General features: G+C 33.6%; 1 protein-coding gene across 4 annotated transcripts in view; it reads right to left on the bottom strand.

Annotated features, from left to right (window-relative positions):
• The window catches only part of LOC132708314 (hemicentin-1), a 555,715-nt gene that overhangs the window by 48,664 nt on the left and 491,058 nt on the right, over positions 1-15,993 (bottom strand). For all 4 annotated transcript variants that reach the window (XM_060680574.1, XM_060680575.1, XM_060680576.1 and 1 more), the window contains 3 exons: positions 15,314-15,444; positions 12,805-12,964; positions 1,773-1,942 (listed from right to left, as the gene is read on the bottom strand). In XM_060680574.1, the coding sequence (XP_060536557.1) occupies positions 1,773-1,942; positions 12,805-12,964; positions 15,314-15,444 (461 nt within the window). The remainder of the gene's footprint in view (positions 1-1,772; positions 1,943-12,804; positions 12,965-15,313; positions 15,445-15,993) is intronic.

Here is a 15,993-nt window from a genome sequence, read left to right as displayed (position 1 = left end):
CAATTACATTCTAACGAACTAATACTAACTGTTATGACTTGAAATGACGCTGCCAGTTTTCAATTCAATCGAAAATAGGGTGATAACAATAAAATTTACAGGTGATTCATTAATAATTAGAAATATTTTAGCTCTACAACCCCTAACTCGAAATATTAAAATTTAACTCAAATCGTGTTATTACTTTATTTACATTGTTTTGGTTATGGCAAGTTGGATTCTTTTCAGAGTCAACTTGCTTTAAATTTTAGTCTATCGATTCGTTGGAAGAAATTGCAATAAATAACATAATAAACTAAAAAAAATAATGATTTTAACGTCACTTAGACAGAATATGATGATTATATACATAGTATTACTCTAAAATGGTAATTCTACAAGTCTCGTAGAATTTGAGGAAGGTCGGAGTTCGATTTTGGAGAACTATTTAATGGTAAAAACCAACCGAAAACCGCTCTATTTTTCAATTTTCGGACTTTCCAAAATTTGTCGACAATTTTTAGTTAGGATAAAGACACATCGTTTTGAGTCAAATGAGGTGTCGTACTAAAAAATAAGAAAGAATAATAAACAAAAATTTCTATAATTCCTGTTAATTTTTTATGGCTATCATCTCAAAAAAACGACTGTGTTGGTCCTGAAAACTACTGGAAATAAAAGGCATTTTTTGGTCATATAAAAGTAGGCCCTGCACTTAACTCTCAATGTCAATCATCGAGAAAAGAAACATAGGAACGCAGGAAAAATCGTCTTTTTTCAGGGCCCGCCATTACAGAGAAGCGACAAAAGCGAAACAGAGTGAACAGTACTGTGCAAATAGTTTTAGTTGTTAGTGGTTGTTATTTTGGACTAAATTAAAATGTTTTACGCGGCCTGTTTTAAATTTACCCCCAAGTTTGATTAACCTGAATTATTTTAGTTCTTTCAATGAGTGAAAATGATATTATTAAGTGTAGGAGTTTAAGAAGCAACGGTCAATTTAAAATAAATTTCAGAAAATACTAAATCCAAGAAATATTTAATGTTTTAACATTTTTAATTTTAATATTTTAGAGTATTCGAGAAACACCTTGTATATATTTTGGGAAATATTGGCAAAATTACTGTTATTTGAATGTAACAAACAAAACTCAAAAAAATCAACAAATCGACCACTTTTAGTAAAATAAGATTAAGATTAATTTTGGGCAGTTATTAGATTAGCCAATTTGAACGCAAATTTTGACTCATTTTGAATTTCCAAAGAAATTGAAAATTTAAATATTACTACTAAAACTATGCGTGACATAACGCAAAATATAAGAAAGAATCAATCGATACACTGCCTACATACATAATTCTTATTATTATGACAAATCAACAGCCATCAATAATTTAAAGGATTCACCGCAGGTGTCTTTAAAGATTTTAGCCACAGGATTACGAGATGAATACAATCATTTGTGGAAAAACGGAGAATTATAAAAAAATATGAGCCACTGCATATGACTTATAAAAGTGCCCTAATAATGCATAAAAATGTTATTGGCAATTTGCGAGATTTTGCTCTTTCTAGTTCACAAATATATAATATGTGAACACAATCTCTGTTAGCACAATGGAGATTTTTTCTCTAAAATTTATGTTTTTATTAATAATGGTGCAAATGGATTGCTTCAAAATTTTAATAAATTCTCTGATTTATAGGCAAACCCCATGTTAAATTTCGCTTAGACCTATATCAAAACGATAGAATTTAAAAAAAAAGCAACAATAAATTAAAAGTGACTTACTTCGCTAGTAAACCTTCCAGACGGAACTTCTAATTGATCACCGCTGTTGTTGAAGGTCCAATGAAAAGTTACAACTGGGGGGTTGGCATCTACACTACAACGCAACGTCACAGTTTCTTGTTTGAGGGCACCGTAAAGTTCCTCGCGCTCTTGGATGCAGACGGGCGCGTCTGTGAATCAAAATAATTTTGAAAAAATGGCAAAGAAAGTTTCATGTTGCCTACGGATCGACGGTATATTTACATTTGAATATCGCTCGCTGGGTGCAATAGTGGCACATCCACAAAATAATAGTTCCGAGAAAATCAGTGGTTTAGGAAAATAAAATCTGAAATATTGAGATAACTCGTATCAACTCTTCTACTTATTACAAAATTTACAGTTTTTATAATTGCATATTGATTTGTATTATTCTCTTTTTAAAACAAAAATATTCAAATTAATTAAAAATAGATATTTTTTCATATGTGGTGGTATTATTGCACCCAGTAAGCGATATGTGGAATTAAAATAAAATTTAAATGTCGGGTATAAGCAAACTGATTATTACCTACACCAGCTGCATATATAGGCATCCGTATGTTCAGTTAATTACTAATTGTGCCTGACTCTATCTAAATAGGCTAGATTATTAAAGCTCTAATTGGAACAAAAGGGTTTGGGATCAAGCAACTAAATTGCAATGGTAATTCGGATAAACTGACTAATTATATTTTTAAGGTATTAATCGATAGGATAAACTTTCTCAAGTAAGTGTGCTTTGCTAAAACTAAGCAAAATTAGTTAATAAAAATAAGAACAGAAGCAATCATATGAAGAATACTAATTTGCTAAACTAAGAGCTGTTATAAATGGTGTCTAGCAAACCATACGAAACATATTCTTTGGATAGAACTTTTGGTTGGAAATAGCTTTTCCAACAAGTTGTTGGAAGACATCTTATTTCAAAATATAGAAAATTTGAGAGTGTATATCAGTTTCTCCAATTTTATGAGAAATTCACTGCATCAAACGAAAATTGTTCATGTGTAACCGCGAGAGGGCATTTGTAAAAATCAATTTAAATAAGGCTACGTAACTTTTTTATTTTTTATATAATTTCATATCAGTTGCTGGTAAATGTATAATAACCTTTAACATTTCCTATTTGCCATAAAAAGTTGCATAAAATGGAAGTGTTGACTCAAATTGATGATGTTTTTAAAACAAAATCTAAAAGTTCTGTTAATTGCTTTACTCTTTCGTTATATAACAAATTCTTAGAATTTGAAAAACCCATTCCTTGCAGCTTCAAATATGGAATCAATTTTCATTTGCGGCTATATTATAATTCCGTGAAATTTTTAAGTGAAACTGAATTTATATTTTTTTCTGTTTTTTGAGTGCTTTGTCCATATTATATTTAACATTGGACTTACAGCAATAATGAGAAGCGCCCACATCTTGTGGAGAGTACTAGGATGACGTCATGTTTCCGATTGCACAGTAAACCCCCATTGTATTGAGAAAATACACTGTGACAGTCACAATAATAGGGTCTATTGAATACCAGTTAAACCATCAAAGAGATAATGGAAGCTATATAAGATTTAAGTTTTTATAAACTGCAATGGTTTTCATAAAATTCAATATATTCCCCGTAAAAATAGAAGGGATTGCGAAACTTGAGATTCTTCAAAAGTTCTGAGAAGTTAATTTTATTATCATATTATTTGTAGACGAACAATTGTGACTAGTAAATTCTTCTGGTTTTTTCATATACCTAATAACAGCTGAGAGTCGGTGATGGTAGAAATCATCGCGAAAAATGGGGTTACAACAATTATCCCATCATTAACTATCACTATCATCATCATTAACTAACACTATCGAATTAACTTTACAAATATTCATGCGTCTTGTTCGTTGTACCTTTTGTAATTCTTTTGAAGGCCGGCACAAAGAGTCAACAAGAGGCACTATTATTTACTGGCTTTGTATGTTACCCAGAATTCGTAAGTGGTCGCTGGCAAAATAAATTCCTACAATTTTTTATCTGTAACCGAGGACCCATTGTATAAGCTTTTTTAATAAATTGCGATTGAAGTTTTCAGTGTCTTGATTTGTGGTCCGCGTAAGTTTGTTAGGTAGTTTGCTAGAAAAATAAATGGTCCTATCCAGCCCGTGAAACCTTTGGACCTGCCGCTTAAAATGCATTCATTTTCGGTTTTCCGGACTGAATGACGTAAAATATTGCCCTCCTAAATAGAAATAACGTTGGCGTTTTGCACTTGATAGTAGGACAATACGTTTTTATTTAACTGTACAAAATTCCGCCTGTCTGATGTTTAGAATCCGACAATGGCATTCTGCTTCGAATATATAGCGTTTAATTTCATTTCATACAATTGACTGGGTTTATTAGTTCCCATTTTATTTATCGGTGTCATTTCGGTTTCGTGTTCTATATAATACATATTAGCAAACAATACAATAATATAGTTCTGCCAAAACAAACAATTCCCGATAAATTAGTTTTCTGTTTGTTTACGCTTAATTTCGAAATTTTATGGTCTAAAAGGTTCATTAAATATTGTTCCTTAGATATTTAAATTGCCATAAGCTACAATGCAAAAAGGTAAATACACATTTTTAAGGGAAATGTCAATTTTTCAAACAACATATCTGTGATGTCCCTCTTATTTTGGCTTTAGAATTATTAAAAGTATATTTTTTTCTCCTTAATCTGAAATACTCAATTATTTACTGTACACACTCTAAAACGGGTTCTTTAGTCACGGGTTGGAAGCCATTGGGTGTTTTTGGTAGATATTCAAAACACTGATGTCACACGCTTGTCAATTTTGGTGGGTCTTTATGTGTTCTACATTCATCGCGTCACTCAGTGAATATAGCAGTGTCTCAAGAAAAAGAATAAACTGAACACATTCTCTTAATGACGAAACGAATACAGAACATATAGAGAACCATAAGAACTCAAAAACGTCAAAATAGTATTAGTGTTTTTGATATCTACAAAAAACATCTCCCATCCTCTGACCAAAGTAGCAGAAATGTCTACAGTGGGTCGCCGCCATCGGTAAATATAAAGAATAAAACTGTGGTTAATTCATTTTTTAAAAATTGTCAAACGCTTTTTGGTTACTTGATAAATTTCAGTGTTTGCATTTACAGGGTGATCCTTTAACGTTCCTAAAAAGACATTTTACATTACCACGTTATAGCTCCAGCATTTATTTTAAAAATCTGTTTTTCCCACCCTACTGTAAAATACACCTGATCAGGCGATCGAAAAGTATCACTTTACGAGGCCAGCTTTGTTATCTACAGTCGCGAACCAATCTGGACATTTCTGGTAATATAGCCATGGTATTTTGAGGTTTGTTTTCTGCATAAACGAAAAACCTTTTCTACTAACTATTCTAAAATACCCAACAGAGTCTTTTTGCAGAAACATACCCAGAAACGAATGCGTAGGAAAAGTAAGTATTCTAACAAGTTAATAGACTTATTTATTAAGCACCCGCTCCGCTCGTGCCAAATGAAACTCGTGACTAAAATGGAGTTTATAAAACCTGTTGCATAATTTGCTATTAAACAGATAATATTTGAAGACGCCCGCATGAGCAATATTGCCGAGCGATCACAAATAAGGGAGGAAATTGTTTCTCTGTAGGTAGGTAAATTATTTTTGAGTTTCACCGTCTTATGTCACCTTCGAAAATTCAATGTGTACTTTTCCTAAAGTAAATACATCTAAAACGTAAATTTTTATCGGTCACGTTTGTCCTGTAGAGAATGACGTTAAAGTATTAAATTTCTTTAGAGTTATTCAGTGCAAGTAAAAGCCCAGTAGTAGAGGACTCAAAGGAAATGCCCGTAATGTAGTACATTCCTACATCCGCGCCTAAGCTTTCATCTTGTTAAGGCGAAGGCAGAACGGAATGAAACGCGACATTAGGCGGCTGTAAACTTCCTCAAATAAGCAAATACGCTAACCTAATTTTACGAATGGAACTCTGCACTTTCCCAAAGGTTTCTGTAATTCGGAGATTCAGAATTCCAGACAATAACCGAGAATATGAGTTGTTAAAAATATAATATATTTTCACCAGAACTTTTGGTTTCTTCAATCGTAACATGTTCCTTTGCGTGGTTACTTACTATCACTTATAACACCAATACACAACAAACAATATCCTAGAAACTGTTTTTTATCGGATCGTTGGTCACTGACATTTCTCGAACTTTACACTTAAATCTCATGTGTAAAATTTGTCGCGTTTTCTTGGTATGTAGGATTTCTTCGCTTGGCCACCTTGAAAAATGGTAATAATATATATGTTATTCTTTAAAAACAGAATATCTATTTAGCGTTTTATGTGACTTACTGAATGAATTAAAAATTAGAAACAGAAAGCATTTGATATAGCATGAAACCTGAGTGAGTAATTGATAAAGATATATAATTTTGTTTTTCTACTCCCGTCTGTAAAATACCTAATTACCCACCGATCTAGCGTGCGGGAAGCGTCACTTTAACACGTCAGTTTCGTTTCCCACGGATCCGAGTCAATTCTGACATTTCCGGGATTTTACCGCACGGGTTTGGGAAAAATCGGGTGTTTTCGGAAATATTTTCCACGCTTTGAATTTTGATGTATGTCAATTCTGACAGTCATGTCAGTGAATGTATTCGTGTTGTTTTGCGAAAATTTACCCAAAAACTAACGGTAGTAGAAAAAGTATAGTATGCAAGTCGTTCGGTAAACTTTCTAACTCACTCTTTTATTAAAAACTCGTGAGTCAAATTGCCGTTTACCGCACTTGTTGCATAATATACTATTAACTCGCATGATATAGTGAATCGAGAGTCTTAATTGCGCTAGAATACAATGATGTACACAGAAATTCTGACGAAAATATAAAAATATATGAACAGAAAGGACTAAGGGACTGAGAACGAAATGCAAATCCATAGCCATCGAATTATGATTTTTTTTTTGGAACTTGAAGCAGAATTATTACCTACAATTCATTTTGGTAGGACTTATTTTTTAAAAATCGTGTTATATTTTTTTGAATAATGAAACTCAATTTCATTCCTATAAATGCGATACTTAAAACACTGCAATCAAAAAGCTTTGGATATCGGTTTAGGAAAATCGTATAATTCGATTTCATTCTCTTGATATTATTTAGAATTAAAAAAACTCTTTTTCTAAGTTAGTGAGAACCTCTTAACATTCGGAGAAAATGAAGAACAGTTGGGAAATTGTTTCATAAAATCATAAAAGGCTTTTCCAACTTGAACCAAAATAAGGTTTAGTTTAGATGTTAGGTGTTAGATATGCGCTTAGCACGCGTTCTTTAACGTGTAACATTTGTAACCATAGAGAATGGATGTTGACGAAGCTATTTATTGTTGGATTGTATCTAGAAGAATAAGACGTCTTAGAAGAGAAAAGGCCTATTAGATTCGTCCAATTATGAGAAGTTGAGTTTATACGTAACGCTATATCCAGTCTCACTATGAAGCAAAATTTTGTAATCAATTTCGAATGTCAATCAAATGTTTTGATAACCACTTACAAATTGTTGAGGAGGAAGTTAATCCTGTTTTTTTAAATTTAAAAATAAATGCATAGCAACAAACCTCAAAAGATTAAAGAACTGGCACTTCAATGTAACATTAATAATTAATTGTGCATAACGAACTATAATAATATTGTAATAATATTTGTTAAACTAAAACCAGTATACTATTCTATATAATATAATAATATTTACTATGTGTATGAAAAAACCTCCATTTCTGATTCTTGAGAATTGTCAGTTGTGGAATATGTTGGGGATGAGGTTTGTGACCACGCCGATCCTGGCGATGAAGTTGGTGGTAATACTGCTGTTTGATGTGCCACACTTGAAGCACTGCAATCTTGACTATTGTTTTCTCGCGAAAAAGAACGTGGATCGCAGTTGTCAGAAGTATGGTAGGAGACTTGCATTAAATTTACTCATTATTTTACACGCGAGGAAAGATTAAATGATTTAAATTGTGCTTTATAAGGAATAAAATATGTGTATATGTATAATATTTCCTTTCCCTGTCCTGTGTTTTTTTGCTATTTTGTTTCTATTTCGTCAATAAATAAATCAGTATTAAATTGTTCACTATCCGAAAAAGTGTAAACGTTTCGTCACTTAAGCTCAACAGAAGGTAAAAAAAGACAGGCTTCTACTCAACAGGCAATAAATATATCAAATATCTAAAATGTGCGTCCACACGTAGTCCACACGCTCGCGATGCCATGTAGACACCAAGCACTAAATTAATTGTTTTTAAAACGTACGTTGGAGAAACGCCACCCTATACAGCGAGAAGGGATTTAATTCGACACCACCCATGCATCCATCATCACCAAAGAAAAGGCGAAATTATAGTCAAAAGCAGGCAATTTTGTGGATGTTTCACTTGCGGTTTAGTATCTCCATAGGTCAATAATGAAATAATCAACCTATAATAATAGAATTTCAAAGATTTGGCATTTTGCAGCGGTTCAATAATAAAGCTTTTAGTAAATTTACGATATTTCTATGAATTTGCGGCAAAAGCGATGTAACAACATTTAATTGTTGTCTATTTCTGGTAATTCTTTACACACCATCCTAGCAACGATTGACTAAATGACATGTAGTCTCAAATATTAGGCACAGTCACAAGAACGTCAAAATGTACCCGAAATAATACGGGTGCGTTGACCAGTACCTCGATTAAATCCGAACCTTTTCCAGCATATTTTCCAGAAAATATCTTTTAATATGCGCCGTAATATCCGAATAAGGTTTTTAATTGTCGTCCATCCGACCCTCCCCACGGTGTCGTTCTAATGAGACAACGACGACGTAAAATTCGTAAAAGGAAACACGAAATTTAATTTTCTGGAAACGTCACTCGCAGAGTGGTCACTAAACGTCATTTTGTAGGCGCTCAGGTTTTTAATATGGCCACTAAAACGTTCTGCAACAATCTGGAGCTTGTTACGGAACGCGCGTCGTTTAATTTTAACCAGTTTGTTTTAAAAACGGTTCTGTTGGTTTGTATTAATTCTGGTAACATATTTTTTGGTAATTTGTGAATTGTCTGTATAAACGGAGGGAACTGAATAGCTAACATTTGGTGACATAATTTAGGTCAGGCTTATTGGCACATTGAACTGGATCGAAATTGGAATGGCAATGGCGTGATAGAAAAAGAGGCAGAAGCAGCAATCCCCATTAGTAGCTGTACTAATGGGGATTATTGCCTTGCACTTGCCTATAATAGGAGAATAGGTTGTTCTCGTTTTTTGATTAATTTAGTTACCGATATATTCATATCACAGGTCTACAGTGATATTGATGTTTGCTTATTTGTATATTTTTGGGGGCCCGTTTCCATATTTTTACTCTATCACGTCATTTTGAAATGAATTGATTTTTATTCAACACTGGATAATATTACATTGGTGCAGAATCATCAATACAGCGTTGTAACCTGCTTATGCAAAGTTTGGTTGTATTGGATGTGTTTCTAGTGTTCTAGAACGTATAAAAATGAAGACATTGCTTGAACAATCTAAATAACTTTTGTTATATCTGTGGTAGTTAAGTCGTAGTAAAGTAAAGGCAAGCTATAACTTGGTGTAGAAATTGGCGACCAAGACAAGACCTGGGCTCCTTAAGCATTAAGAAAGTCGCAAAAAGGTAGGAAGAAATGTTTTAGCTCGGGCGTTTCTGTGGTATGGAATGGAGGAATCACAGTGACGATTGTTTTTTTTTTGTTCGTGTAATGTTCAAAGATTCAACAGAAAAAATAAGAAACGAATTTTGTACCCCAACCTTGACTCTGCTACTCGATCAGTTCCTCATGGATCAGATGTATCGATACCTACCGCCCCAAAAGAACTAGAAAACGTCAGAATCAGATGACTCAGATTTCACACCAGATTTCAGAGAACTTGAAGAGTTTAACCAAAGCGAATTAAATGATTTAATTAGAGATTTGCCCCTTCTAAAGGATGCACCTGAATTGTTAGCATCCAGACTGCGTGACAAGCATTTATTGGCACCTGGCGTCACAACAAGCTTTTACTGGGATCTCGAAAAAGAATTATGTCAATATTTTACTGGCGCCTGTTTATTGACCCAAGTAAGCATAGTTTAAAAGGTGTTTTATTGTACAATGGTAACGAAATGGCCTTGCTTCTCATTGCACATTCGGTACATTTAAAAGAAACGTATGGAAATTTAGGACTTCTTTTGAAGAAAATAAACCACCAAAAACAACAGTGGATGTTTTGTGCTGCCCTTAAAGTGAATGCTAATAGGACAATAGGACAATTGCAATGTGTGGGATAGTCGGGCAAGAGATAGACATTGTACTCGAATAGAATGGGCCTCTAGACCAAGCTTACATCTGGTAGCAAAAATGTATTAAGAGATAGCTTAGTTGACCCCAAAAAAGTTTTACTGCCTCTTCTTCATATCAAATCTGGCTTGATGAAGTTTGTTAAAGCCCTAAACAAAAATGGACAGTGTTTCAAGATTGCAGAGAAATTTTGGCCATATCTGAAGCCAACGATAAAAGAAGTTTTGGTTTCTTCGGAACTCTGAGGACGAAAACTACGAAAGTATTGTTCAAAATATGTTTGATGGTCTAGGTTGTAATATGAGTTTGAAAGTGCATTTCCTGTTTTAACACTTGAACTATTTTCCTACTAATCTTGGAGCAGTTAGCGACGAACATCGAGAGAGGTTGCCAGGAGATCAAGGAATTGGAATGGCGATACCACGGTAGATGGAGCATAATGATGATGGCGGACTTCTGCTGGATGTTAAAAAGGGGCAGCTTTCTAGCAACAAGATGAAGATTTCAATCCAAAAAATCTGAGTATTTTTTTTTACTTTTTTGAACTAAGATTTCAGTATTTTACTGAATAAAAAAATAAATTATTTTAGATTTTTTACAAAACTTCTGGATTCCTCCTATATTGGTTTTTGCTGAGTAGAACTTGCTGACTTTTCGCTAATCATACTGTTGGGTTCTTCAAAGCTTGACTGAAACTGGCTCGCATTTTACTCTATACCTGCTTATATATTGCTTCAGGGGGCGGAGCTAAATGAGGGGCATAAACACCGTCTCGGGTGACTAAGTCCCATATTGGTGACTGAGCCGCGGTTAAGATTGTTAGGTTGTTTATAGATATCTATATATATATATCTATATATATCTTATAGATATCTATAGACTCTCGAATTTTTCGAGGGTAGAAGAATTGATTACATGCCAGAATTTTAGTTTTATCGAATAAAATTTTATGTCCGGTTTCGTGATTGTGTTCGGCAACAGCTGATGAGATTATTTGTGTTAGTCGTAAGGCTCTTTCGTATTCTTTGAGTCTAGGCCTCTCCAATGTATTCTTTGCTGTAAACTCCTAGCATCTCAAACAGAATTTTGTCTTTGACGGACCGAAGATATTGAGAGATTTTTGGACAAATCTGGTTTTGATGTTATACTTCTGTAGAACTTTTGATATGTACTCAGTGATGTTTTGAATGTAAGGAAGGACCACAGTGAGAAGTGCAGACTCGCTTTCGGCTTCATTGCTATTGAAAGGTTGTGGTAAAGTGTATTTTTTGACGGAACGCTTAATATCTTTAATGTGGAAATTATTAGAGAGAAGACCAGAAGTAAAGCGTTTTAATTCTGGGTTCAGTGACTCGGGCTGTACACACACAGATAAGACATGGCAATTTTGGATAACCCCCCTATTGCCCTAGGAGCATGCAATTTAAGGGCAGCACAAAACATCCACTGTTGTTCTTGGTGGTTTATTTTCTTCAAAAGAAGTCCTAAATTTTCATACGTTTCTTTTAAATGTACCGAATGCGCAATGAGAAGCAAGGCCATTTCGTAGTTTTACGACACTGTAAACAAGAGAGTTGACAACTGATGATTTTTGGGCAGGATGGTAATGTGACCATGCATTAAGGTATCGGTCTTAGAGCGTAGGTTTTCTGTAAACACAATGACCCAATGTAAGGTCTGATTTTCTATTGATAAGAATATCTAGTAATGGAAGGTTATTATTAGTTTCCAACTCAATGGTAAAACGTATCTTAGGGTATATAAATAACAAAAGTATAATCGACGTAGCGTTTCCAAAATTTTCATCTAATCAGCGTTACCCTAAAAATAAAAGAAATGGTCCTGATTTTATTAATGCCATATCACAAACAATATAAGGACTATACTGGCTAACCACGAATAGACTTCTAGGGTATTTGGGAAATGGATAGCGCTTCAAATGTTTGCAATACAATACAATAATATATATTTAATTTATGAACATATTTTAAAATGGCCATCTTCTCGGAAAGTGTCCAAAAACCATCGCCATTTAAAAAATTTTAAATGTATTTTTGTCAAGATGTCCTATCTATCATATCAATCCCTACAACTTCGCAGTTGCAATTTTATTGCATTTTTTAAGTCCCTTAGTCCCCCCAACCCCCTTGGAGTACGCTAATTTAACAGTAGTTACTGATTAAAGATATTTTTTAATTGCTCGAGAGTGACACTCAACTTGTATGCTAAACACAAAATTTAATGACCTGAATTTCAGTTTCAGAAAAATCAAAGAAGTGTTTTTACTTTTTGCCTTTTTATTGGCATAAATATAAACAGTATTAAGTCACACAACTTGAGCTTCCGTTTGGACATAATTGTTAAGTAGTGGACGTAATACTTTAAATAGATTTGTTTTTTACGGGGCCAACCTGTATTAACCATTACAGAAAACCGTTTGGTTCTCGCAAGAAAAGACAAGATACTATTTTTATTGGGCTATAATAGAAAATGATAGGTATGTGACTTAATATTCGTCTGAAATAGCAAAAGCGGGCAATTTTAAATTTTTAATAAACCCAAAATCGTAAAAGGGTGAACTTAGTACTATTTGACTCTGGGGTATAGGTACTAGAAACTTACATCTTACAACAAGCTTAACGGGGTTACTCGATCCTTTTCCTTCGGAATTGGTAGCTACGCAGGTGTATTCGCCAGCTGTCGACTTCACTACATTTTGTAACACGAGACTTTGATCGCTTAAAATTATACCTCCGGTTACGTTTTGAAAAATTTCCGTATTCTGAAACAAAACATTACAATAAGAGCGACGTCTATTATTATTATTGTTTTTTATTATTATTCTTATTATTATTATTTTATTATTATTATCATTATTATTATTGTTATTATTTCTTATTCCGCTACTTTTTGAATAAATTTAACTTCAAATTCTTTCTTTCATAAAACAATTGGGTGCTCAATAATCTCACAATCTCTTATATTAGTTTTCCTCTCGTGTGCAAAGAACGAATGTTTCCAAAATTACTGAATTTTGACAAACCCTTCATTATGAAATAGGAGTACTATACAAAACTATTTGCAGGTAAGTAAGTAAGTAACATATTAGTTTATTTGCAACTTCAGAAATGTGATTTTTGACAGCAAGTATATCATTATATTTTATTACGATGATCGGTTAGATTAGATTTCTTCCTCTTGTTATAAATAATGAGCTTGTTGCGTGTTGATTGATTCGGGCCCCCGGAAATGTGTTTACGTCGGACGTTCAAACACTCCAATTATTATAGTGCAGTCATTAAGTAAGTAACGCAGTGCGTCTACTTTTGTGCTTGTGTTCATTTTAGTTTTCAAAAATAAATTATTCAGTTTTCATACAATGATATGGTTTTAGAATCCCTCGCTATTATGTGCGAATATATTATTTACGACATTAATTTTACAAAATTAAAAATATTTTGCTATGTTAATTAAAATTGTGCAAATACCCTTAAAATTACGAACGGACTTATTATAACCAGAACCAAAGTATTAACTACATACAGCGTTGTCAACACGAACATCATTTTATGGTTATGCAAGGCTTGTCATCTTCTATGGTTTCGAAAGCTATGTGGCATACATGATTAGTCTAGAACCATGGTCCTTCGATCCTTATTTTATTATTTCAAAAGTTATATACCGTCTTTATACTATTATAATATCCATTCTTAACCCTTGCTGATAACTCCAGAATACAAAAAAATCCGGAACACCTGTGCCCGATTCGTTTATGGTTTGAGAAAGTTCAATCATATATCAGAAAAAATATTTGCAGTAAAACATCTCAAAACTAAATACCTGTTTCAATTTTTACTCGCAATTGATGTATTTAAGGTCATGAAATATACTTTACAAACGCAGATGTTTCGATATGAAATTCACAATGCTACTCTAAGGACGAAAAATATTCTGAATATGACCCAGCATAATTCCTGTAAATTTGAACGCTGCTTCAGTTATAGCTTTATAATAATTATAATAAATAATTTGAATCGAGCTCGGGAAAAAATTGAAGGTTCATTAATTGAAATTACAAAAGTCCCCGCCCTAAACAAATTAGTATTTTATCAATAATTATTATTGTAATTTTCGGTTAATTGTTGAGTAGCTGATATTAAGATCTTAAGCTAGACTTCGCTGTTTGGGATGTGTAATTGTATTAGTCTGTATTAAGTAATTTCGTCTAAACCTTTTGCAATGATTTAAAATATCTCAATAAAGACAATTATTATTATTATCAGTCATTTACATCAATGATAGAAGGAAATAAGTGTTTTAAGAGGTAGGAATCGTTGATGATCTCTGGCACTCGCATAAGTAAATTTTGCTAAACAGAAATCTCGAAAAAAAAAAAAAAAAAAAGAAGAAAAAAAAGGATCTTTCAACAAGATCAAATGTTTGTCATGTACCTAAAAAACAAATTACAAATCACTAGTTGCAGCACTGCATTTGGAAACAAGTCATTGGTCTTTCTAATGATGTCCACATACACTTAAAAAAAATCAAGTTTAAGGATTTGCCTCAAATGGACTGCGGAAATTGTCAATGCCAGCCCTGCTGCCAATTTATTTTCTGAGGTTCTCTGAAGTGTAGGAGCTAGGTACTATGTTGAAAAATATTGACGTCGATGTTCGAAACACCTCGTACTTTTACAAGAACAAGTAATAATGTTTATTCAGTAGTATTCATTTCCCTTCCGACTGCGATTTGTTGGTTTAGTAAACGTTAACAACATGCGCACCTTCGATGAATTTGGCAGTTGCCTTGTTGGTATAGTTGTTACGCTACTGGCTTCAAGATATTTATATGCATATTACTGGCAAACCCTGCAAACAATTTCGATATGTTTATATTGGAAACAAAAACTGATAATTTCATAATGGCTTATTTATGTTCAAATCTGCATGCAAAGCGAAAGGGCAACACAAGACAAAAACTCTGTTTTAACATTATATATTCAAAAGGCAAGATGTTATAATACAAAACCCAACCCTTAATTTTATTCGCAAAACTGGAAGGAAAACAAGGCGATGCCGAAGTCGAAAGTTGAAAGAATATTATTTAAATTTCGGAGGCCCTAAATACTTACATTGTGAAACCAGGAAAGTTTGTACGCCTTGGGGTTCGCCCTAATGTTGCATTCAAAATAAACATCGTCACCCTCCTTGATATCCTCCGGGTTGAGAGTTGACCCCATTTTTAGCGTTACGACTGGAACATCTGGAAAATAATGTTAAGTGATTGCATAAATTAAATCAAGTAACTTTTAGCGGTGCCGCTTTAATATTTAGTCATTAATCGTAGCAGGATTTTGACTCGTCGGATCACGTCGTGCATTAATATTGTTTGCGTCGGTTTTATTATTTTTTTTAAATTAAAAAGCACGTCAATCATGGCACAGTGTTATTGCGGTGTGCAACAAATGGGAAGGTTCAGAGTCCAAATGATAGTGTGGGTGCATTAGCACATTCTATCTGGATCTATTCTGCCTCTCTTCAGAATTACAGCGCTTCATGTAGATTCGTTTCTCTGATTGGTCACGCCCAGCAAATGAAAGCCCATTCTCGATAGGCGCGTGTTTGGTCGACAACCATTGTTTCTTCCTCTTCCATTAGGTTTAAACGCCTCTTTAGTCAGCAGTGACCCGGCGGTAGTTCTACCACTATTCTTACGGCCTTGTTTTTATTCGTTGACCTTTCTTTGTCCTGCTCCGTCTCTCCACCATTGCCGGTTTTTTTTAATCTTTTTTTTTTATGGCTGATTTTGCAA

The sequence above is a fragment of the Cylas formicarius genome, unplaced genomic scaffold (genome assembly GCF_029955315.1).
Source record: "Cylas formicarius isolate icCylForm1 unplaced genomic scaffold, icCylForm1.1 PGA_scaffold_10__41_contigs__length_53128322, whole genome shotgun sequence".
NCBI classification, from domain to species: domain Eukaryota; kingdom Metazoa; phylum Arthropoda; class Insecta; order Coleoptera; family Brentidae; genus Cylas; species Cylas formicarius.
This window is presented reverse-complemented; position numbering and strand designations above follow the sequence as displayed.